The following is a 24633-nucleotide window of genomic DNA, read 5'->3' on the forward strand; positions in this document are numbered from 1 at the left end:
CTAATTAGGTCAGTACACACACTTGATAGCCTAGTTAGGTCAGAACACACACTTGGTAGCCTAGTTAGGTCAGTACACGCACGTAATAGCCTAGTTAGGTGAGTACACACACTTGGTAGCCTAGTTAGGTCAGTACACGCACGTGATAGCCTAGTTAGGTCAGTACACACACTTGGTAGCCTAGTTAGGTCAATACACACACTTGGTAGCCTAGTTAGGTCAATACACACACTTGGTTTTAATTTGTTATGTTACTCTTCTTATATTTTTATGGTTTCACTGTGATGAACATCTGTTTGTTTTGTTAGACTTTGAGAAAAAAAGACAGAGGGCTTTCTGCGGATAGCAATATCTAATTTTTGTTAGATATTAATGACTGTTTTAATTTGAATATAATGTGAGTATCAAATTTATACATTTTTAAAAGTGATAATTTATCACAGATTTGTGAGAATAGAATAACGGAGAAATAAAAATACATGTATAACAATCAAAGTTACTAAAGAGTATGCATAACATAAGATAAGTTTATAGTATTCCATGTGAAAATAGAGAAAGAAAGAATTAGAAAAACGTTTATAACAATCGCAATATAAATAAAATAAAAATAATCAAAACATATTTTAAAAATTACATGTTACCACAAAGTAAGTATAAATTAAAATAATGTTTATAATAATGGAGTTAAATATGAAGAAAGGAAATGTAAAAACACATCTTTCAATATCCATGTTACTATAGACAAAGAAAGGAAGAGTTAAAACACGTCTTTCAATGTCGATGTCACTATAGAGTAAGAGAGGAAGAATTGAAACACGTCTTTCAATGTCGATGTTAGTATAGAGCAAGAAAGGAAGAGTTAAAACACGTCTTTCAATGTCGATGTTAGTATAGAGCAAGAAAGGAAGAGTTAAAACACGTCTTTCAATGTCGATGTTAGTATAGAGCAAGAAAGGAAGAGTTAAAATACGTCTTTCAATGTCGATGTTAGTATAGAGCAAGAAAGGAAGAGTTAAAACACGTCTTTCAATGTCGATGTTAGTATAGAGCAAGAAAGGAGGAAGAGTTAAAACACGTCTTTCAATGTCGATGTTAGTATAGAGCAAGAAAGGAAGAGTTAAAAACGTCCGTCAATGTCGATGTTAGTAAGAAAAGAAGAATTCCGTTTATTAAAGTCCATGTCACTATAGAGTAAGAGAGGAAGAATTGAAACACGTCGTTCAATGTCGATGTTAGTATAGAGCAAGAAAGGAAGAGTTAAAAGACGTCTTTCAATGTCGATGTTAGTATAGAACAAGAAAGGAAGAGTTAAAACACGTCTTTCAATGTCGATGTTAGTATAGAGCAAGAAAGGAAGAGTTAAAACACGTCTTTCAATGTCGATGTTAGTATAGAGCAAGAAAGGAAGAGTTAAAATACGTCCTTCAATGTCGATGTTAGTAAGAAAAGAAGAATTAAAACCCGTTTATTAAAGTCGATGTTACTGCAGAGTAAGAGAGGAAGAAATTAAAAACAGTTTTATAATAATCAATGTGAAAATGGGGAAAGGAAGAATTAAAAATACATTCGCAGCACGTCGTCGCTATATAATAAGGAAAAATTAACATGTTTATAAAAATCTATTAGACAATTGTGCTAAAAGTAACTAAAATATTTGTATAACGTTGAGTTGAGAATAGGGTTACCAAGAATTTAAAAAAAACGTTATTTTAGTGGATCTAAGAAGACTAGTGACAAAACAAACCTGGAAGAACGTGTATAGAGGTCAGAATATGGAAAAACTGAACACCTTTTATAATAGACAAATGAAAGAATTGAAACTTTTTTGTAATTTTTAACTTTAACAGTTGAGTAAGATTAAATGTCAATTACATTTATATCAATGGATGTTGTAATAGAACAAGGAATAATTAAACACACAGTCAGTTTCTTTGGTTGTTTTGATTGCCTTGGACATTGGAGAGGCTTATTTGTGTCTTCCTGACAAATTATGTATGGTCTTTGATATTATTAAATACAATTACTGTCCACCACTGCTATAATATCTACTAGTTTATATCTACACTTTATAACAGTGTATGTGACAGCAGTGTAAATAAGAACTGAAAATTATTTTTTTTGCAGTCGATGTGGCAATACAGGAAGTAGGCACTAAAATCACCTTCATAATAATTGATGTCACAATGAGACAGGAAGAATTAAAAATAGGTTTATGACAGTCGATGTGAGAGTAAAGTAATCTGTTTCTAGATGTTCCAAGTTTTCACACATATTTAATATCGAAATAGAACTAACATTAACGGCCCGGCATGGCCAAGCGTGTTAAGGCGTGCAACTCGTAATCTGAGGGTCACGGGTTCGCATCCCCGTCGCGCAAAACATGCTCGCCCTTTCAGCCGTGGGGGCGTTATAATGTTACGGTCAATCCCACTATTCGTTGGTAAAAGAATAGCCCAAGAGTTGGCGGTGGTTGGTGATGACCAGCTGCCTTCCCTCTAGTCTTACACTGCTAAATTAGGGACGGCTAGCACAGATAGCCCTCGAGCATTTTTGTGCGAAATTCAAAAAACAAGCAAACATTAATATCTTTCATTGCCTAAGGATGGTGCGAAGTACAGTGATGTCAATATTAATGAAAGTCTCGTTTGTTCCTTCTCATTCTTGAGAGCATTCTGTTTTCGTCTGTTTAAATAATGTTGTTTGGTTAGCTGGTTAAACCGACAAAAAAACATGTTCTCTTTCGTGTAAAAGTGTCAACAAATAAGCTAGAGGTACGAGAAAGTGTTAACACTAGCTTCGAAACATTATTTCTTTAACGACTGTCTCTGTTATAAACAACGGCTTACAATTTGACGTCATTCACCATGTAGACGAGTCCGTTGTTTTCTTGTTCGTCATATTTGTGAAAAAAAACACTTAACGTTATTAGTAAAAATGTAAAAACTTACGGTCTCGAAAACGTTATCTTAAACTTTATTGTTATTATTTCTAAACAGCATTTTATTTATAATCAACATACATTTTCCTATTATCATCCATCTATCTCAACGAAATGGGATGGACACTTGCCCCAACTGTGAAGCCTACTGCCTACGTCCCTTTGACACAAAATAGGCTTTGAGCTTACAAGTGCACTATATAATAGAACCCACTATATAATACAGTTCTTCAGAGTGGACGGTATGTACTGTTGAATACCTGTAGTCTAATAGCGACGATTATCGAAAGCGAAAATTCAAAACAAATAATATAACAAAATAAATATTATCAGTTGTTAGTAATGACATACCACGAGATCGTCTTTATGCATTAATTTAACATTTATACACATAATCACACGGATATCTCAACTCCTCAATTTTAATTATAAGATATTTGCAGACAAAAATTATCACTTTGTACATACATAATATCTTCAGTAAATTCCTAAATAAATTTAACACTTTGTAGGTACATAATACCGTGAGTTTATTTATTGATACATTTAATACTTTGTATATACATAATATCATGAGAGTGTTTTAGATACATTTATCACTTTGTATATACATAATACCGTGAGTTTATTTCAAATACATTTATCACTTTGTATTTATATAATACCGTGGTTCCATTTTAGATACATTTATGAATTTTTATATACATAATATCATGGATCTATTTTAGATACATTTATCATTTTCTATGATACATGATAACGTGAGTCCATCTTAGATATTTTTACCACTTTATATATACATAATATCATGAGTTTATATATAGGTACATTTATCACTTTGTATATACATGATATCGTGAGTCTATTTTACATACTTTTATCACATTGTATATACATAATACCGTGCGTATATTTCTAGATACATTTATCACATTGTATTTACATAATATCATGAGCCTATTTTAGATACATTTATCAATTTGTTTATACATCATGCCGTAAGTCTATTTATAGATAAATTTATCAATTTGTATATACATGATATCATGAGTTTATTTCTACATAAATTTATTACTTTCTGTACACGTATTATCATGAGTCTGTTATGGATACATTTGTCACTTTGTATATACATAATACTGTGACTCTATTTTATATACATTTATCACTTTTTACACACATAATATCATGAGAGTATTTTAGATACTTTTTCATTTTGTATATATTTAAACCATGAGTTTATTTATAGATAAATTTATAACTTTGTATATAAATAAAATCATGAGTCTATTTTAGATACATTTATCTATTTGTATATACATAATATTATGAGTTTATTTACAGATAAATTTATCACTTAGTATATACATAATACGTAATACTGTGATTCTATTTATATAAATTTCTCACTTCGTATATACATATACCGTGAATCTATTTATGGAAAAATTTATCACTCTGCACATACGCAATATAATGAGTCTATTTTAGATACATTTATTACTTTTTATATACATAATATTATAACAGTACTTTTGATACATTTATCAATTTGTATATACTTAATATCATGAGAGTATTTTAGATACATTTATCATTTTGTATACACATAATATCGTGAGAGTATTTTAGATACATTTATCATTTTGTATACACATAATATCGTGAGAGTATTTTAGATACATTTATCATTTTGTATACACATAATATCGTGAGAGTATTTTAGATACATTTATCATTTTGTATACACATAATATCGTGAGAGTATTTATAGAAAAATTCACCACTTTGTATACAAATATATCACGACAATATTTTAGATACTTTTATAACTTTGTATAAACAATATGATGAGTCTATCTTAGATACATTTATGAATTTGTATATACGTAATATCGAGTATATATTTTATATATATTTATCACTTTGTATATACATAATATCATAAGCCTATTTTAGATACATTTATCACGTTATGTTTACATATTACCGTGAGTCCATTTTAGATACATTTTTCTGTTTGTATATACATAATATCATGTGTCTATTTTAGATACATTTATCACTTTGAATACAAATAATCTCATGAGTCTATTTTAGATACATTTATTACTTTATATATTCATAATACCATGAGTCTCTTTATGTTACATTTATCACTTTGTATATACATAATATCATGAGTGTATGTTTCATACAATTATCATTTGGTATATACATATATAATACCGTGAGTTTATTTATAGACAAACTTATAATTTTGTATATGAATAATATCATGAATCCATTTTAGATACATTTATCAACTTGTATATAATAATATCTTGAGTTTGTTTTAGATTTTTTATCAAATTGTATATACATAATATTATGAGTTTATTTTACATGCATTTATAAATTTGTGTATACATATTACTGTGAGATCATTTATACATCAATTTCTCATTTACTATACACATAATGTCACGAGTATATTTTAGATACATTTGTCACTTTATATATATATATAATATCATAAGATTATTTATAGCGAAATTTCTCTCTTTGTATATACAAAATACCGTGAGTCTATTTGTGATATATTTATCACTTATGTATACATAATACCGTGAGTCTGTTTCAGATACATTTATCAATTTGTATATTCATATTCCGTGAGTGTATTTATGCATACGTTTATAATTTTGTATGTAAATAATGTCATGATCTATTTTAGATAATTTATCACTTTGTATATACATAATATCATAAGACTATTTCATATACGTTTGTCACTTTGTGTATACATAATATCATGAGTCTATTTCGGTTACATTTATCAAGTAAGTTTATTTATAGGTACATTGATCACTTTGTTATATATTACACCGTTAGTCGGTTTCAGACACATTTATCACTTGTATATACATAATACCGTGAGTCTATTTTAGATACCTTTATTACTTTGTATGTACATAATACGTAAGTCCATTTGTATATAAAGTTATCACTTTGTTTATACATTATACATGATTCTGTTTGTGTATAAATTTATCTCTTTTTATATACAGAATATCCTGAGGCTATTTCAGATACATTTATGACTTTTTATACACATACTATCATGAATCTCATTTAAATATATTCATCACTTCATATATAAATGCCCCCCGCTAGTACAGCGGTATGTCTCCGGATTTACAACGCTAAAATCAGGGGTTCGATTCCCCTCGGTGGGCTGAGCAGATATCCCTTGGTGGCTTTGTTATAAGAAAAACACACTCTCGTATATAAATAATATAAGTCTATTTATAGATACATGTATCACTTTGTATATACAAAATACCGTGTGTCTATTTCAGATACATTTATTACTTTGTATATACATTATTCTTTGAGTCTACTTATAGATAAATTAATCACTTTGGACGTACATAATATTGAGAGTTTGTTGATAGATACATTTATCACTTTCTATATACGAGGGCTGTTCAAAAAATACGCGGACTGACGTCATAAAACAAAATGTACTTTCTTTAGAAGTGACAGGTCTAGGACCCCTTTAAAGTACGCTCCTCTCCAACGCACACACTTGTTGAAACAGTCCTGGTACGCTTCTTTTGTAATGTCCTCCAACTCCTTCGTCGCATTTGCCTTAATCTCGGGAATCGTCTCAAATCTTCTTCCTTTCAAGGGTCTTTTGAGTTTGGGGAACAAGAAAAAATCGTAAGGAGCAAGGTCAGGTGAGTAGAGTGGGGTGGGGAAGAACAGTGATCGAGTGTTTGGCCAAAAACTCACGAGTTCTGAGGCACAAATTTCGCAGCAACGCGGTGCATCCTCAATTTTTCGGTCAAAATCTCGTAACAAGATCCAACTGATATCCCACTCTCTTCAGCAAGCTCCCTGACAGTCAGACGTCGATTTCCCCCACCAGGGTGTTGATTTTGTCGAAGTGTGGGTCGTCAGTTGACGTGGAAGGACATCCAGGACGCTCATCATCTTCAATGGACTGTCGACCATCCTTGAAACGTTCATGCCACTTGAAACATGCCGTACGCTTCATAGCAACATCACTGTAAGCCGTGTTAAGCATAGCAAAAGTTTCAGTCGCAGATTTTCTAAGTTTAACACAAAATTTCAGAGCAAGTCGTTGCTCCTTCAGGTCATTCATTCTGAAATCCGCCAAACGAAAAAATCGCACTTCACTTAAAACCGCGTAGCTAATACACAAATGAAGATATCTACAATCGGGAAATGGCGTCGTAATCAGCTGATCTATGCGAACCTAGCGACACCAAGCGGATTCCTCTGGAACCAACTAGAGCCGCGCAATTCAAACAGTCCGCGTATTTTTTGAACAGACCTCGTAAATAATCTCATAATTCAGATAACATTATAACTTTTTATATTCCTAATATCGTGAGACTATTTTAGATACACTTATTACTTTGGATATAGATAATATAATGAATATATTTATAGATAAATTTATTTCTTTGTATATACCTAATGCCGTGAGTATATTTTAGATACATTTATCACTATATATATATATATATAATATAAAGAGTCTATTTTAGATACATTGATTACTTTGTATACACATAATACCGTGAGTCTATTTATAGATAGCTTTATCACTTTGTATATAGATAATACCGTGATTCTAATTTAACACATTATTTACTTTGTATATACATGATATCAGGAGTCTATTTCAGATGCATTTATAATTTTGTATATATATAGCACCATGTATCTAATTTAGATACATTTATCACTTTCTGGATACCTAATATCGTGAATCTATTTATAGATATATTTCTCACTTTGTATATACGTAATATTTTGAGTCTATTTTAGATACGTTTATTACTTTTTATATACATAATACCATAAGTGTATTTATAGATAAATTTATCAATTTGAATATACATGATATCTTGAGTCTATTTTAGATAAATTAATCACTATGTATTTTCATTATACCATGAGTCTATTGTAGTTGGATATATCACTTTGTATATACATAATATCATGAGTCTATTTTAGATATCCTTATCACTTTGTATATATATAACACCGTGAGTCTATTTTGGATGCATATATCAATTTGTATATACATAATATCATTAGTATATTTTAGATAAATTTATAACTCTGTATATACATGATATCATGAGTCAATTTTAGATATATTTATGACTTTGTATATGCATACTATCATGAATCTTATTTAGATATATTCATTACTTTATATATACATAATAATATAAGTCTACTTATAAATAAATGTATCACTTTGTATACACATTATACCTTGAGTTTATTTTAGGATAAAGTTATCACTTTGTATGTACATAATATCGTGAGTTTATTTATAGATGCATTTATTATTTTCTATATACCTAATTTCATAATTCTATTTATAGATAAATTTATCACTTTCTATATAAATAATGCCAAGAGTCTATTTTAAATATAATTTTATATAAATAATCCCATAAATTTATTCATAGATAAAATTCTCACTTTGTATATACATAATACCATAAGTATATTTAATGGTGAATTTATCACTTTGTACATGCATAATATCGTGAGTCTATTTTAGATAGATTTATAAATTTATATATACATAATATCATGATTCTATTTATATATATATATATTTATGACTTTTTATATCCATGATATCATGAGTATATTTTAGATACATTTTATCACATTATATATACATAATATAATGAGCTTATTTTAGATACATTTATCAATATACATATACGTAATATCATGAGTGTATTTAATAACTATAATATTACTTCGTGTAGAAAGACAATAGTCATGAAAGGCTCGAGGGAAAACTCTTACATTATTTCGAGGAAGTGTCTGTGTTGGGGGTTATAGATGTTAGTAATTCTATCTCTGATCACTTTTTACCTTCCTGCTTCTGGAATAGAAAAAAGCGAACTGTCAAAGTGTGATTGATTTGGGGAAAATAACAGGCTTGAAGACACCCAACTCTGTATTGTCCTCAAACGTATAGAAATACTGAATGGGTATTGTTCAGATACAATTGTTTTATAGATGGTTTTATCATCTTTTGAAACTGCGAGAAGAATATTTAACTCTCAATCGACACAACACATCTAATATATGCAGTTCTGAGAAGACCATTCGCCAAATAATAGAGTTCATCAAGCCAGTTAGTAATACGAGAAAAACTGCTGTGGTAGAGATTGTACTTATATTGGAATTAAGCATAAAGGTAGACAATTGGTTTTCTGTGTTCTGCCCACCACAGGTTTCGAAACTCGATTTTTAGCGGTGTGAACTTTATGGTTTTATAAATGCTATTTTTGTCACTTTATTTAAGTCATTTGCGAATTCAAATTGGGAAAAGAATCCGTAACTAGTTATCATTTGTATATTTGAACACCAGTTACTAATAATTATTTAGTTTTTCTTGAATTAAATGTACTCATCATGCAGAAATGCAGAACCAATGGGCTGTTGTTACTTTTCTATTTCAGCTGACATGTCTTTAATTATCCTGGTACGTCTGATACGTTTCAGATGGTGTTCCTTTTTTTTCACGCTTGTGTTTGTTGTTTTCGTCAGTAGACTAATCTTCATTACGTGTTTAATGAATAAACATTACATAAGACTTATAACATATACATTACAGGTAAGTATTTATTAAGGCCTTAATGAACCTGACGATGACCGAAGAAGGTCGAAACGTTGTTCGTTCCTCTAGATAAAAAAATTTCATAACCCAAACCAGCCGTTTTTACACATATTTTTCGTGATTTCATTTGAAAATTTTAAGTTTATATTATACTTATCTGTTAGAAATATATGTAAAAATAAATGTTATAAAAGTAATATAATGCGCTGTTCACGTGAAACATATAAATTGCACTTCAAAACTTTAAAGGTATGCTTAGTATGAGTAAGTACTCTCGTGGAACAGTCAGTTTTAATTTCATTTAGTTTTTGTTTTGAGTTGCAACAGAGATTTGCTCTTTAGCGCGCTACATTTTTTAAGGACAATACAGTCTAACCTTATTTGATTTAAAGATGAATTTGTATTTATAGAATAAAATTTAGTTTATTGTAACATACATTTTGTCTTCTAAAAAGTATAACCTAGGTCGGGTGCTTTTATAAAATAAAAACGCCTTATGTCTGCGGTAGTGTCGCACCTAACGGTTTGTTTTACAGGCAAAATATTATTTTTATACATAACTTAGTTCTTAGGTATATTGTTAAAATGAATATGAATATAATAATTTTGTTATAAAGTGTCTTTTCCTTCCACATCTTATAATTTTAGACAGGGCAAAGCTGTATTTGTCTTATTTTCCTTTCTGTACCATTACTTGCTTGGCACGAGTCGTGTTTGTCTTCCTTTACTTGATGTACTGGTGTTAGAACGACACGTAGCTAAAGGCCTTGAAATGCGTGTGATAGTATTTAAAAAATCACTTCTCAAAAGCGCCAAATGTTATCGAAAAACTTGGCACGTTACCAAGTCGATAGGGCGCCATCTTTAGGTAGAATATCATATTATCCCACGCATGGGTGGGTAGTAATGTTCATATGTGGCTGTAACCGGTCTGACAAGTATGTTTTTAGCTTTTTCGTTCTAAATTTTGTTTCAACTTTGAGCTAACGACATAGTAATAATAAATATTGTAGATGTAACTAATACGCCTTGTGTCATTTTCACACAATTTAAGTGTGTATTCTCTAGACGGTTGCTATGGATATTAATTAAAATAAAGTGCAGGACAATGTCTTGATCTTCTTCAGATTAATTTACTTCAAGTGGGTTTCTTGTCATCACAAATTAAGTATGTGTATCATATCAACGTATATTGTTTCCTCATCTGCTAAACAGTTATTATTAGTAATTACACTACATATTTAATCTAGTTTGCATCATACGTTATTTTTTTATGCAATGTATAATATAAATAGTAAGTAAGCCATCACTATATACGACATTACCCAGTATGTCTGATCGGTCGTACGAGATTGGAAGATAAAGTGCGAGAGAAACATTACCATGTTTCACTCAAACGCTCGTAGAAATGAAAAAAAAAAAGAAGTCAAACGTGTTGCCTTCGTAGCGGTTTCTTTCGTGTTCACATGGAAATCACATGTAACCTGTATTCAGTATTTTGTTTTTTTCTGAATAGTATTTTGATTGTAGAATTATTGTAACTCTTTGTTTAGTTTAGGTAAAAGGTCGATATTTTCGACTACGAAGCAATGCGTTGTTTTCAACTGGAAATTGTAGCCGTCACTAGATTTTCGTATTTTAAAACACAGTTTCTTCTCTTTAAAATTTTGTATTTCATATACCAGCTTCTATGCTTTCAGTGGGATGGCATGTTTTGCAGTATATAGAAATATCTTTTATCACATTAATTGTATAATTAAAGTTAAAAAATGAGTAAATAGGATGACAAGACGATATAAATTCACCTCCCCCACCCCAAATTATTATAATGATTTTTGATTCGTATGCAGTTTAAAAATATATAGTTTAAAGGCTGAACCCACGCGCTCAAGGAAATAAAAACCCTCTTGTTTTCCATACAGGTGTATTTGGCAAAATGTACGTGAAGCTGGTTCGCCTAATCGCTGCTGAACGACCAATGAATAGTGAAGTTCTATTCTGTATAGAGTTCTTCCTTTTCGAAGTATCACTTTGAACTTGGAGGTTTGTAAACACCTCACCCTTTTGATTAAGTTTTAGTGTCTCCAAGATGGGGAAAATAATGAACACGGTAATTTTACTGTGCATCAAGTTATTCTATATCACTAGATTTGACTTATGCAAATAGTGTTTTACTGTGCTATCAGATATGTTCTGAACATGTAAGGCTAAACGATTTGTCAGGTTTACAAAAAAACGTGCTTTTAGTTCAACGTTTAGCAGGATTCTCGGCAACAGTATCATAAATGATGTCATCATGGGTATTTAAAAAATAAGTCACGTCAGACAAAACATAACAGTGGTCAGAAAACTTAGCTTACACATTGTGGCACAAGAGTCCAGAGGAATTAAAGTTAGAAAGCTTAACGTTAGCCTGTCACAACCAATATCTTGTCAACACAACGCAAAGGGACTTCACAACATGGGTTAACACCACGGTAGTTTCTTTGCTGTCAGAAACTTGTAACAATATCAAGAAGTGCGAAACCTCGAGTAAAACTGTATCAATAACAAAAAACTGGACTGAAACTCAATACAAAGATGTGGTTTCAGATGAATATATATACATTTTACACTTTTCACATCGAATGGACATGTTTATATGGTAACCAAAGAAGCATGTAGCTCAGAACGTCTCGTGCCACCAGCCAACCACATGGATGTTTTGTAACCATATGAACAGCTTTTCATTGGAATCATTCAGACCCTAAAATACAAATAGAGAGCACATGATTACTTAAACTTTATTGTAAACAAGGGTTACCTTGTGATGCATACTTTATCCCTAAATAGGTATGTCTCATTTGAGGAAGACACTTTACACAAGTGAAATAAAGATTTGTTCAAAGTGCATAGAGAAGAATTTAGACACACAACACAAAGTGGCCAGCATAGTCATAGTCACGAAATTTAAATGTTATATGTGGTCAGTTCTTAAGATCAATGCCAGTTACAAGTTTTGACTTCTTTCATCAGTTCCACCAGTTGCTTATGATTTATTTTCCACTCAATATTAAAAATTAACAAGGATTTCATTATTTCATCTAATTCTTGTAGACTCGTGTATACTTAGAAAAATTTCATGAACAGAGCCCGTTCACGTGTTTCGTAATAAAACTTGAAAGTTACACAAACAGGTTTGTTTGCTTAAGACCAAAAGCAATGAAAAAACACAAAAATCCACTTACGTGGGTTACATACAGTTTTGCTGACAGTTACAATAGCTTAGTTACACGACGGTTGTTTGCACTAGCTGTCCCTACTTTAGCAGTGAAAGACAAGACGAAGACAGCTAGTTATCACTACTCAAGAAATAGTAGAATCGACCGTCATATTATAGCGTCCCCACGATTGAAAGGGCGAGCATGTTTGGTGTGACGGGGATTTGAACCCGCAACCCTCGAATTACGAGTCAAGAGCCCTAACCACCTGGCCGTGTTGGGCCTAGTTAGTATCACAATCCAATCTTGTCTTCTTTTATAATGATTTGAATGATCCAGATATAACATTTGCTGTTGGACATATTTTATTAAAGATTTCTAAAAAATTCAATACATTTCCTTACAAGGTTCGAAAACAAAAAACAACATAATTCGTCTTTATTATTTTTAATACAGAAAATCACTTTATTCTTATTACTATGTTTACGATAATTATAAAATCACCTTTATCAAAAGTATCCAGTCATTAAATAAGTTAGTATCATGTAACCACCTTCTTACTTACAAATCAAAGCATGTTTCCATAAAAAACATTAAACATATCTTACCTTTATAAAATTCATGCCTAAATGTTATATACAGAAATACGATCCCCCAAACAAATGATGTCACGTATATGGAAACATACGTGGATCACCGTAATAAAAACGTTCCTGTACCACAAAGGTTACAGTTACATATCAATCGTGCTATAAGCCATCACCACTTTTTTCTCGCTAGTTTCCAGCATGCGGGAAAGATTATATAGTAGTTCTTAAGAAAGAAGCGTGAGACATTAAAAAACAACAAACATCTCTCCCGACACCAAATAAAAAATGGTTACGTAATAAACGTTACATTTCATAAGCTATAAACATTATTATGAACTTGAATAAACAAACCTATTAACTAACCTACGAATTGCGGTTTAGAAGCTCAATTGACTCACATGAGACCAAATGTAATAGGGGGTGTTCTTAGAACATACCACTATATATCATTGATATATTGGGAAAAAAACAACTTTACCAGAGTTCAAGTGTTTTCAGTTCCACTTTAGTTATGAGATCAATACACTACTAGCAGTGTATTCTCAAAGTTTCTGTGGGTAAGGCGCATACAGCCCCTTTGCTACTTAAGACAACCGGCCTAGGATCCCAAACATTATCTGTAAAGTTCGAAAGAGGTCGTCTCAGCCTACAAAAGAACTGTCGTACGTCACACTCAAAACTTCTGGTAAAATTACCATTCAAGCATTATAAACATTTTCTGAGAAGGCTTACATGTGCCAGCTAGAAAAAGCAACACTCGTTCACTGTAGCAGTAATAATCACAAGTCACTTCCATCATACACTTTTTAAATACTTTTTTCTCTTTAATTTTATGCTAAAATTTTCTATTTTGCAGCTTTTTCTAACTGCATCAACAAGCCAAGAATTATACCTTCTGGACTTGTCAGTACCATAAGCCTATTCAGTTTATTTTCGTCCAAAGAACAAATGTATATTGTTTTATATGGGGCCAGCCCACATGGTCAATAATTTTGCTATATACAAATGTAACACAATTATAAATGAAAAATATAAACGGGTGATATCAAGTTTCTTAGACCAGCTAGGTAACTGTAATAATCACCCATAACATAACGTGTATGATAAGTGGTAAAAGATGATAAACTCGAAATGCTGTAATACCATCACCATTAAGGCCCAACTTACAGCCCATATGGATGACAGAATTGATACACCAACCGTTGTGAGCGCTCAGTTTTCTTCATTATCCCTTTTTTGTAGTATTGGCGAATGGAGCGGCTTAGCTTGTCATAATTCATGGCTGGTCTATTCTTTCGTTTGCCCCACAGTCGGGCAACTCGCACAGAATCTTCAATTTTGAAAATGCTCTTGGGCCGATCCAACCAGCGGATGCAGCTCCCGTACATTTGAGGCTGACTTAAAAGCTCTTTTAGGAACTGCCACAAGTGAATATGTGAATGTGATCCAGGTCTTATAGCACTACCACCACAGACATCTGTGTCACAACTATCCTCACTGGTTTCATCTGAAAATAAAAGTACCAACTCTTATAGTTCTGTAGTTGATGGAATAGAGTAACAGCTAAATTACACAACTTTGTTTGCTAAATTTAATCACGCGCATCAAGTGACCTAAAGTTGGGCAGTCGGTACTTTAAATAAATTGCACATTCATTTTATTTTTATTTCATTTTCATTATACACATCCCACATCTGTGTGCTCGCACACTGTTCCATTCGTAAGATAAAAAAAATTAGGTCATGGTCGATTAACACTATACTTAATATACCCGGATGACTAGTTTCCTATCTATTTCAAGTTGATTCGTGTTTTACAAACCATGGTCAAACATCTAAGCTAGTTTAACCTGAAATTTGTAAACCCTTTTCTACGATGGCGTCAACCTACAGCAGCGAAATGAAAAGCAGTTTTTAACAGGCTGATTTAAAAGGATTACGTACATCGAACCACCAGTTGATTCGTTATATCCAGCACGTGGTTGGTGCATAAGAGTGCTGTGCAATACAAGTTGGCTACAGAAGGCGTTATTTTAATAAATTTCAGTGTTACAACATAACAGTCACTGGATATCGCACGTTGATATAGTAACAATGCAAATTATTGTTGGTGTTAATGTATGATAAGAAACGACCGAAATCTTACGGTTTTAGCTTAGAGTTATTTTTGAAGTTGCAGGTCAACTGTGTCCCAGAAGTGTTTCAGCTAAAACAAACCGATTGTATAGGAAATGATTATATACATATTCTTAGTTACGGAGTACATGATTCTTTATATATGTAAAAACGATGATCGAAGAAGGTCGAAACGTTGTTCGCTCCTCTACTTACAATTTTCTCTACTCATATCAGCCGTTTTTACATGTATATTTTTTTCTACAAGTGGGTTTTCTCGTTATCACGGAATATGATTTTTTAGTTTCTGTACTCGAGGTTTTCATTAATTTTAATGAAGACGCAAAAAACATGAAAATAGGAATCCACAACATTCTCAAATCCCGTAAGGTCATGTTGTTAATTTTTCTTTCACCTCACAGATACAGAAGTTATTACTCACATCACTGATTATAATCAATCTTATTTATGAACTAGCAAAATACTATTCAGCTCTTTAAACTAAATAAGAATATTATGAAGAAATATACAACCTATAGAACCAATTACTTGGTGTTCCCGAAAATATTTTATTATGACTGACAGGAGATCGTAAAAAAAAACATTCATTTCGACCTAAACGTTCAATAAAGTATACTTCAAATTATCTACAATCTGTGTGTTGTCTTCTACGCTGGCGTGATCTTTACATGGGGTTTAGCTACATACACGCTCTAATCTAGTCAGGCGACGCAGACTGTGCCTAGGGCAGTGCAACATTCCAATGTGAGGCCCTGCACTGAAGGCCTGGGGAAAGCAGAAAGTTGACTAACACAAGTTCAATCTAACATGTGTGTGTAGTAAAGAAACCGTCGTTTTCAAGAGCGTCAGAATAGCTAAAAATTACCTCTACACTGTTTCAAAATATTACTTTCTGGAGGCACGCGTTACCATAAATTATTTAATTGTAATTTGTACACTTAAAAAAAAAAAAGGTGTTAAATCTAGTGGTCAGAGAAAGGTAATACGAATATAGACACAGTACCTTCGCTCTCCAGGTCACCTTTGTTGCAGTCCCTGCTTGCAAGAGTGGGTAATCCCTCTGTTTCCATAACAACAGAACTAGCAACAGTGTTAGTTCGGCATCTTTTAGATCCAGATCTAGATGGAACAGGAATAGGCCTGTTTGAAATCTTTTCAGCCACGGGTTTGGTGTGAATGGATGGTGTCGAAATCGAACTTGCTGAGCATTGGTTCAATAAGCCATTTATATCAAGAAAGCTGTCTTCGACTCTAAAAGGCGACAAACTCAAATTCTGGCTGTTTTTTCGCAAGTTCGCAGCTAAAATTAAAAAGATTCCGTGTGCTTATAATATTATATTACATTACTGGAAATTTGAGCATCCATGAAAATAATATACTAGTTAACTTACGTCTCTTCCGTAAAGTTCGTCATATTCTGTATTGATTATTAGAGGAAAACAAAATACTTGAACAGTTCCTTGGTTTCAGTCAAATAAACTGTAGTTTCAAACGACGAAAACTAAATTAATCCACTAAAAAAAAAATAAAAACGCTTTGTGAAAATTCTCAGAACCATTTGGAACGTCACAAAATGTTACAAAAGACAAATTTTGGAATATTAAAAAACAAATCCAGGCTTCACGCTTTTTTTTTTTTTTTTTTTTTTACAGAAAAGAATATTTATATCGGTTTGTATAACCACCACAAGGGACGTCTCTAGTTGTTTCAATTTATTTATTTTTTGAATTTCGCGCAAAGCTACTCAATGGCTATCTGCGCTAGCCGTTCCTAATTTAGCAATGTAAAACTAGAGGTAATGCAGCTAGTCACCACCACCCACCGCCAACTCTTGGGCTACGTTTTACCAACGAATAGTGGGATTGACCGTCATATTATAACGCACCCACGGCTGAAAGGGCGAGCATGTTTGATGTGACCGAGATGTTTCAATAAACATTTTTGTTAAAATCAATTTCAATCAGAAGCACGGGTGTTTTCTAATTTTTTTTTTAAATTATTGTTTCCCTTTCACGAACAATAACATACATCATATACCAGTTGTTAAATAAATTGTTTTCATTTGTATTGCCATCTGATATTTTAACATGATTAGATGGAAACTATTTGTTTAGCCAAACACTATGCCCACTGATTAACATGACCTAGGCCAAATTTGCATACAGTTACAACGCCAGTCTGGAGTTCTTCTTCAAGCAGTGGATAAAGTATAAATAACCCAAAATGGCAACAGCATATAACTAAAATCAATAGGAAGCGGTAGTTCACGCTTTCTGCTTTCAAGTCTTCTATTAAAAACATATATACCATATAACTACAACAATCTGATACTTGAAAAATTCACGGTCGGAGCGATATATAATATCTCATTTTTACCATTCGTACTAAAAGGTGTGTAATGTAACACATACGACTCCAGTGATGTAAGAGTCTATTCAGTCTCATATTCTGAAAGAGAGTCAGAAACTGCAAAACGTTTTAAACAGTTTCTCTGATTGTGAGAAGACGTGTAATTATTAGAAACGCTGGGTGAAACACACCTTAAAGAAAGAGTTTACTGTAAACCAGGTCGAACGTGTTTACGTATGCTAGGAAATCCCCAAGCTTCGAAATAAAGCACATTTTTGCCACATGACCAAATACGTTTCCTGTGGCGCTTATGAACGCTACCATGCCATCTGACACGTAGAACAAACGAAATAATACAAGCGATATCGATGCAGAATGGTTTCTTAATGGTTACCAGATGTAATATGATGCAGAATTATTTCTCAACAGTAATTAAAAGAAATGTGGCACCACTGACTAAAGGGTACATGAAAATGACGCAAAATTATTTCTCAACGTTAAGAAGGAAAAATGTGACAAGTGAAAAATGTGAATATTAAAATTAGAAATAACAGGTTTTCAATGTATATATATATATATATACTGACAGAAACGATTCTGTCAAGTCAGGAAGTATGTTACTGTCAGGTATAAACGTTTAATCTTTGATACTTATATAAAAGATACAGTTTATAGATAGTTTAAATTGTTAGGTGATAAATGTTGGAAATCTGTTCTCACTTGTTTTCCAGATATCTAACTGCGCATACAAAGTTTCCCCTCCTTGAGGGGCTCGATGACGGAATTCATCCTCGGTGATGGAACAAAGCTGTTGACCATTCATGGAGAAGTCCAACAGCATGCTGGGAAGGCTGTACTGCTTTAAAGTCCATACAAACCAAGCTTGAACGTCATCAGCAGACCAATTTATGGGATCTGGGAAAAGAATAAAGAAAAATTTCGAAAATAATTCACTATGAATACCTAGTACATAGATTTACTTACTTAAAAAAAAACAACAACACTTGATTCTTGTCGGTAAGAAACTATATGTTGCCGACGGTTCTACTTCGAAAGCAAAGAAAAACCAACAAAAAGGTCGATGATATAAACTAGACACCTTTTATGTAGTTAAAATCTTAAAGTTTGAAGCTTTGTGGAAAAATTACGTTGAACGACAAAAGTTCTACATTTGTTTACAGCTTCAAGTATCTCTACTCGTAGAAAGTCAAATCCCTAAGTTTAGACAAATAAAAGAAAAAAACTATTTATAATAGTAATAAGACCTAGGAAAACTAATTTGACACAACATTTCGAGTCTAAACACTTCTTTGAATGATATTTAAGATTTTATTACCACTATATATAGTTTTTCTTTCTTTCTTTATGTCTTGTTACTTAGCAAAAGTCTAGACATTTCATTTTACACTTATGCTACATAGACTAACAACATCAGGTTATATTTTTACGTCATGTTGCTTAGTAACAAAAGTATAACCTGATATTGTTGTTAGTTTAGACAATGCAACAAGATATTTGATTTATTGATTTTTGTGTCTTTGTTGATTAAAATAACAAAAAAATGTTCACACACGTTTATAAAAATGAAGGTTCGTTAAATAGTCGATTTTAAAATTATATCTTGGCCAATTAGAAATGTCTGTTGTTTTACATTTTAGTTCGCTATAGTTTATGTGATAGCTAACTTTCAATGGCTAGTCAAAAACATGACGGTTAGTAGTTTTGTAAAATATGCCGGGGACTTCACCCTTCCTTCAACATAATATTTATATTGTTTGTTTTTTGAATTTCGCACAAAGCTACTCGAGGGCTATCTGTGCTAGCCGTCCCTAGTTTAGCAGTGTAAGACTAGAGGGAAGGCAGCTAGTCATCACCACCCACCGCCAACTCTTGGGCTACTCTTTTACCAACGAATAGTGGGATTGACCGTCACATTATAACGCCCCCATAGCTGAAAGGGCGAGCATGTTTAGCGCGACGGGGATGCGAACCCGCGACCCTCGGATTACGAGTCGCACGCCTTAACACGCTTGGCCAGATATTTATATTACACAATACAAAGGTCTAACGTTAGATAGTAGAATAACATAAAAGTTTATTTATTGATTGCATTAAGAAGGGTAAAGTTTATTCCTAACTAAAGGTGAAAAAAACAGCAACCAAAAAACACACGTTACAGTATTAATTTGTCTTTATCAAACACACACACACTGTCCTTGATAAAAGGCTTAACTAATGTTAGCGCTAAGACAAGTAGATTTCGGTGTTTCTGATTAGAATATTCTTGTGTTATTTCGAAATGGAAACTTTTGATACATCAGCTTAATACTTGGTATTCGTTTGTCTCCTGTTAAATCAGTTAAATGAGAATATAACTGATCGTGGTTTACATTTATTAAACAAATTAAAGAAGTACTGCTGCAATAAATATAATAATTTGACCGCCAGTCTTTTGCAAATTTTTGTTTGTTTGTTTGGGAATTTCGCACAAAGCAACTCGAGGGCTATCTGTGCTAGCCGTCCCTAATTTAGCAGTGTAAGACTAGAGGGAAGGCAGCTAGTCATCACCACCCACCGCCAACTCTTGGGCTACTCTGGTTTATATCATAACCGATTGAAAATAAAACGGAAATAAACACTCGGTATTTAAAGTTTATCTACTACGTATAATGATTTTCCTATTAATGTCCCCCCCTTGAAATTACGATACGCACATATACATTCAACATTAAAGCATGCATTGGCTGCGATAATCTTTTCCTCAGTCTGTGATATGTGACAAGTGTACCGACAAAGTTTAAAGAAATAAATTGTATTCAATTCTGTGAAATTAATATCTAGAGAAAATTAGTTTCTTTGATTTTGCAGGAATAATAATAAAAAAAAAGTCCAGTACTTCGGCGACGAAACAAATACTGGATAATAGGAAGCACGTATTATATATAGCAAATGATACAAATTGCGGAGCGAAACTTTTCTCAAATAATTTCTCTCTTATATTGAGAGAAACTACATATATTCTATTTTCATGAAATAAGTGCTGATGTTAAAGTGTTGTTACTACGGTTTTTCACTCTCAAATCTGGTTACGGTACCATGGTGTTATCTAGTTTGCACCGCTTGCTTTCAGCGCAAACCTACACAAATGGATACTTGAGCTTTATTCTCCGCGGAGAATTGAACCGTAGATTTTAGCGTTTCAAGTCCATGAACTTGCTACTGACCAACCAGGGGGCTATAGTTAGGTTTATAACAACCAGTTTAATGAAACATGAAATGATCAAATTTATATAACTGCCATAAGCTTCAACTGACCATCCTCAAGTGAACTATGAACTTCCAAGTCAACAGCTTGTGAAACTCGAATCTTGCTCTTGGTTAACGTCGTACAATGCAGTAAGCCCCGAGAAACGATGGATGTTCCTAACAAGTGCTCACCATTACATACAATCTACAAGATGTAATTTTAAATTTAAACTTCACTTGTTAAAATGAATAAAACAAACCTCAGATCATCCGAGATATTAACTGAATTATATAAAAGGATGTTTAATATAAACAAGCAACTTGCTTAAAATTCTTAAATAGAAAACATTTTCGCAAATAGTTTAAATTCGCTTATAAGACTCAATTGAGAGCGAACCGATTTATCTCATTACAGAAATATGAGATATCAGGAAGCTGTAATAGTTGAAAATATCGTGAATAATACCGATAAGACGAGATCGTTGTGATAAATTAAAATATCTCAGAAGTATCTTCTGCGTATATGTTTTATAGATAACTAACGGAGTTGTGATGCTATAATTATGAAAATATATGTAGATTCATCAATATAAAAACAACAAGATACGCTTCTTGTTTGGAGCAATGAATTCATATTATTATTAAATCTATCTTCAGGCCCTTTCGTAACATTTATTCAATAGTATGTTGTTTTACATATTATTGACATAAAACATTGTTTTCTACATAGGTTACTATTACGCTTCTGAGTGCTCAGACACGTGTAAATAATTTCAATTATAAAATTAGTCGTGAAACAAGACTGGATAAGCAAGTCTGTCACATTTCATTCCCAAAGACGTCAGCTACGTTGTCCAAAGGTTCACTGACCCATTTACCTGCCAATCAACACTTGGCATGACCTACATGTACAACAACCCCACCCTAAAACCTGAGAGAAAGTGGAGGCGAGAAGGAAGGGCGTTGTTACACCAGCATTTTTAATTATCCCAAGATCAAGGTTTTCGTAATATTTAACATAAAAATTCAATATTGTGTCGTTTTAGGAAAAGCTCATAACGAGATTTAATAACGTGACTAAACGCCTACATATAAAAACTAAGTCTTTAACAAGTAAAAATAAAACTACGATAAGCAAGAAAAACGTATTACGCTGATCCCTTCGACATATGCAACAACTTATTTCCAGGAAAACAGATGACATGTTTATGTTAATACACACACACACACACACACACACACGCATTCAGGCCTCAAAACACAAGTTCTCAATTCATACTTCTTGTTCTGAAACAAAGATCTTATCAATAACTAACATTGACTGATATTCAATAAAAGCAATTTAGGGCCCTGAAAATAATATTTTGAAACAATAAGGAACCAACCTACCGTGCGATATGCCAAGCACCTGACAAGCTAGGTCTATGTCACGAGACACCTGCTCCATTGCAAGGTATTGAACCTGTTGAAAGTTCTCTTGTGACAACTGGCAAGAGTTGGTTAATTCGTCCTCGGTCTTTCCCGGGTTCTGTAGAGCTTCGTAAGGCGATGAGCCGCTGCTACAGTAATCATCAGGCAGCTCACGTTTGATTTGATCCGGAGAAATGGGCATGAACTGTGGATTATTGACCTTACCGGACGTGTTCTTTGTTGGCTTGGATAAAGGAAGGGAAGTCTCGTATAGTGTAGGACTCTCAGCAGAGATGGAATTGAATGATGTGGCCGGAGAAGGTATACTCACGTTGACCGCCCACTGGTTGGAAGTGGCCGTTGTGTCGGATTTTGTGGAGCTACTGCCGCTAAGCCCGTCAGAAACTACGGAAAGGTTACGGTAAGAGAGCAGTTTGGAATCCAGTGAATTATACATATATAGAATTTGCTGGGAACTAAATTTTGGTGTAGTGGATCCTCGAATAGGAACTTCCTCGTCTCGCCACCAGGCGCCCAAATCAGACATGAAACAATGTTCTAAAGACAAAGGACTGTCAAGGTCACAGGCTCCGTGGCTAGGACTAGGGACCAACTGCGGTCTCTAAAACAAAAATATGGACAATTAGTTCATGTATTCTATTGCAACTAATGGAAGAAAAAAAGAACCATTCCACACAAAAATTTAAGCAACTCATCCAAGGATTTGTTTTATTGAAAAATTGAATCATCGCCACCTTAAGAAAACTTAATGAAATATTTTACCTCAAATTAAAAATTACAAAAAATAAAAGAGCACCAATGGTAATTAGTATAATGTGTTTCTCTGTTGACCCTATCGCCGACAGGAGGTCAGCAAACCCTCGTGTACAAATGTTAAAAATACATAATGATAGCCATACACATCACTATTTAACAGTTTTGTAGAAACATATAGGCGACGAACAGTGCACGCGTAAATTTTAAATTGTCATTTATTGCTTGTATACAAGGTTACGTCATTGTCGAATAACATTCCAGGTATTTAAATATGATTCTAGTGTAATTAATAAATGAAGTATAGGTGGAATGTAATTAAAAACCTTTCTGGTGTACTTACTTTTGTATGATATGCTTTCTCAAACGCTGAAAATAGATGTATTTAATTTGGATGGTTTATTCATGTTATCAAGAATACTTTAGGATTGTGAAACTGTAACCTTCATGCTGGGTATGTACTTACTTAAGGTATTATCGAAATAAAATGTTTTATAATCGAATTTAACAATATAGACACAGTTCCAAATGAATCTGTCTCCCATTTTGTAAAAACCAAAATCACATAAACTTTGTACAAGATCAAATGGTAAGTTACTCTACGTATAAAACTAAATACATAACCCATGTTAAGTGGAATTTAAGAATCACTTAAACTTGAAGCTCACATCCAGCTAACCTTTTCCCTACTGTTTCAACGCCGTGTACAAACCAATAGAAGATTATTTACAAGAACACGAATCGTACTTGAAATACATTAGACTAGAAATGACAGGAACAGTAACTTTACGAGAAAGTAACATGCCTAATGTATTGGATACCAAGCAGTTACTTACGGATTCCGGATTTATACCTCTACTATTATACATCTCGGTACCACAAACCTGTTGCGCGAACTGATGCAAACCACCTATCATCGCAAGTTATCGTTCACAAGGTCACGTGACAAGCCACTGACGTCAAGCCACCTTTTGTTTGTTCTCAGTCGGCTGGGGCTAATGCCAACGTATTGCGGGTTAATAGTTTATACGCAGGCGCGTCCCCCTTAGAATTACTTAATGGGCGACTGAATTTCGCGGAGAGAAACGCTATAGTATTCTAAATATAAGCATTCTGAGCCTAATAAGAGTTATATACAGATATAATTAGACCAAGTATTTCCGTAACATTCAAGACGCGCTGTGTATCACAATAAATGTTTCTCGAATATTACACACGTGGCTTTTGACTTTCAAAACTTCCAAATCATTTTCTGAAGAACGTGAGTTTATAAACTGACGTAATTAAACTTATATTTTTCTACTCAGTCTCGCGTTAAGTC

General features: G+C 32.9%; 1 protein-coding gene and 1 long non-coding RNA gene across 2 annotated transcripts in view; one reads left to right on the forward strand and one right to left on the reverse strand.

Moving 5' to 3' along the window:
- Positions 1–1890, forward strand: part of LOC143235147 (uncharacterized) — a 39723-nt gene extending 37833 nt beyond the window's left edge. The window contains exon 3 of the long non-coding RNA XR_013018947.1: positions 1714–1890. This is a non-coding gene — a long non-coding RNA (uncharacterized LOC143235147). The remainder of the gene's footprint in view (positions 1–1713) is intronic.
- Positions 1891–13155: 11265 nt separating this feature from the next.
- Positions 13156–24269, reverse strand: LOC143234228 (DNA-binding protein D-ETS-4-like). The gene is made up of 5 exons (XM_076471430.1): positions 24149–24269; positions 22518–23160; positions 18603–18797; positions 16537–16833; positions 13156–14905 (listed from the first exon to the last, which is right to left on the reverse strand). Exons 1-5 carry the CDS (start codon positions 24227–24229, stop codon positions 14562–14564), a joined length of 1560 nt encoding a protein of 519 aa, XP_076327545.1. The 5' UTR covers positions 24230–24269; the 3' UTR covers positions 13156–14561.
- Positions 24270–24633: the final 364 nt, after the last annotated feature.

This window comes from Tachypleus tridentatus, chromosome 12, assembly GCF_004210375.1.
Source record: "Tachypleus tridentatus isolate NWPU-2018 chromosome 12, ASM421037v1, whole genome shotgun sequence".
NCBI classification, from domain to species: Eukaryota; Metazoa; Arthropoda; class Merostomata; order Xiphosura; family Limulidae; genus Tachypleus; species Tachypleus tridentatus.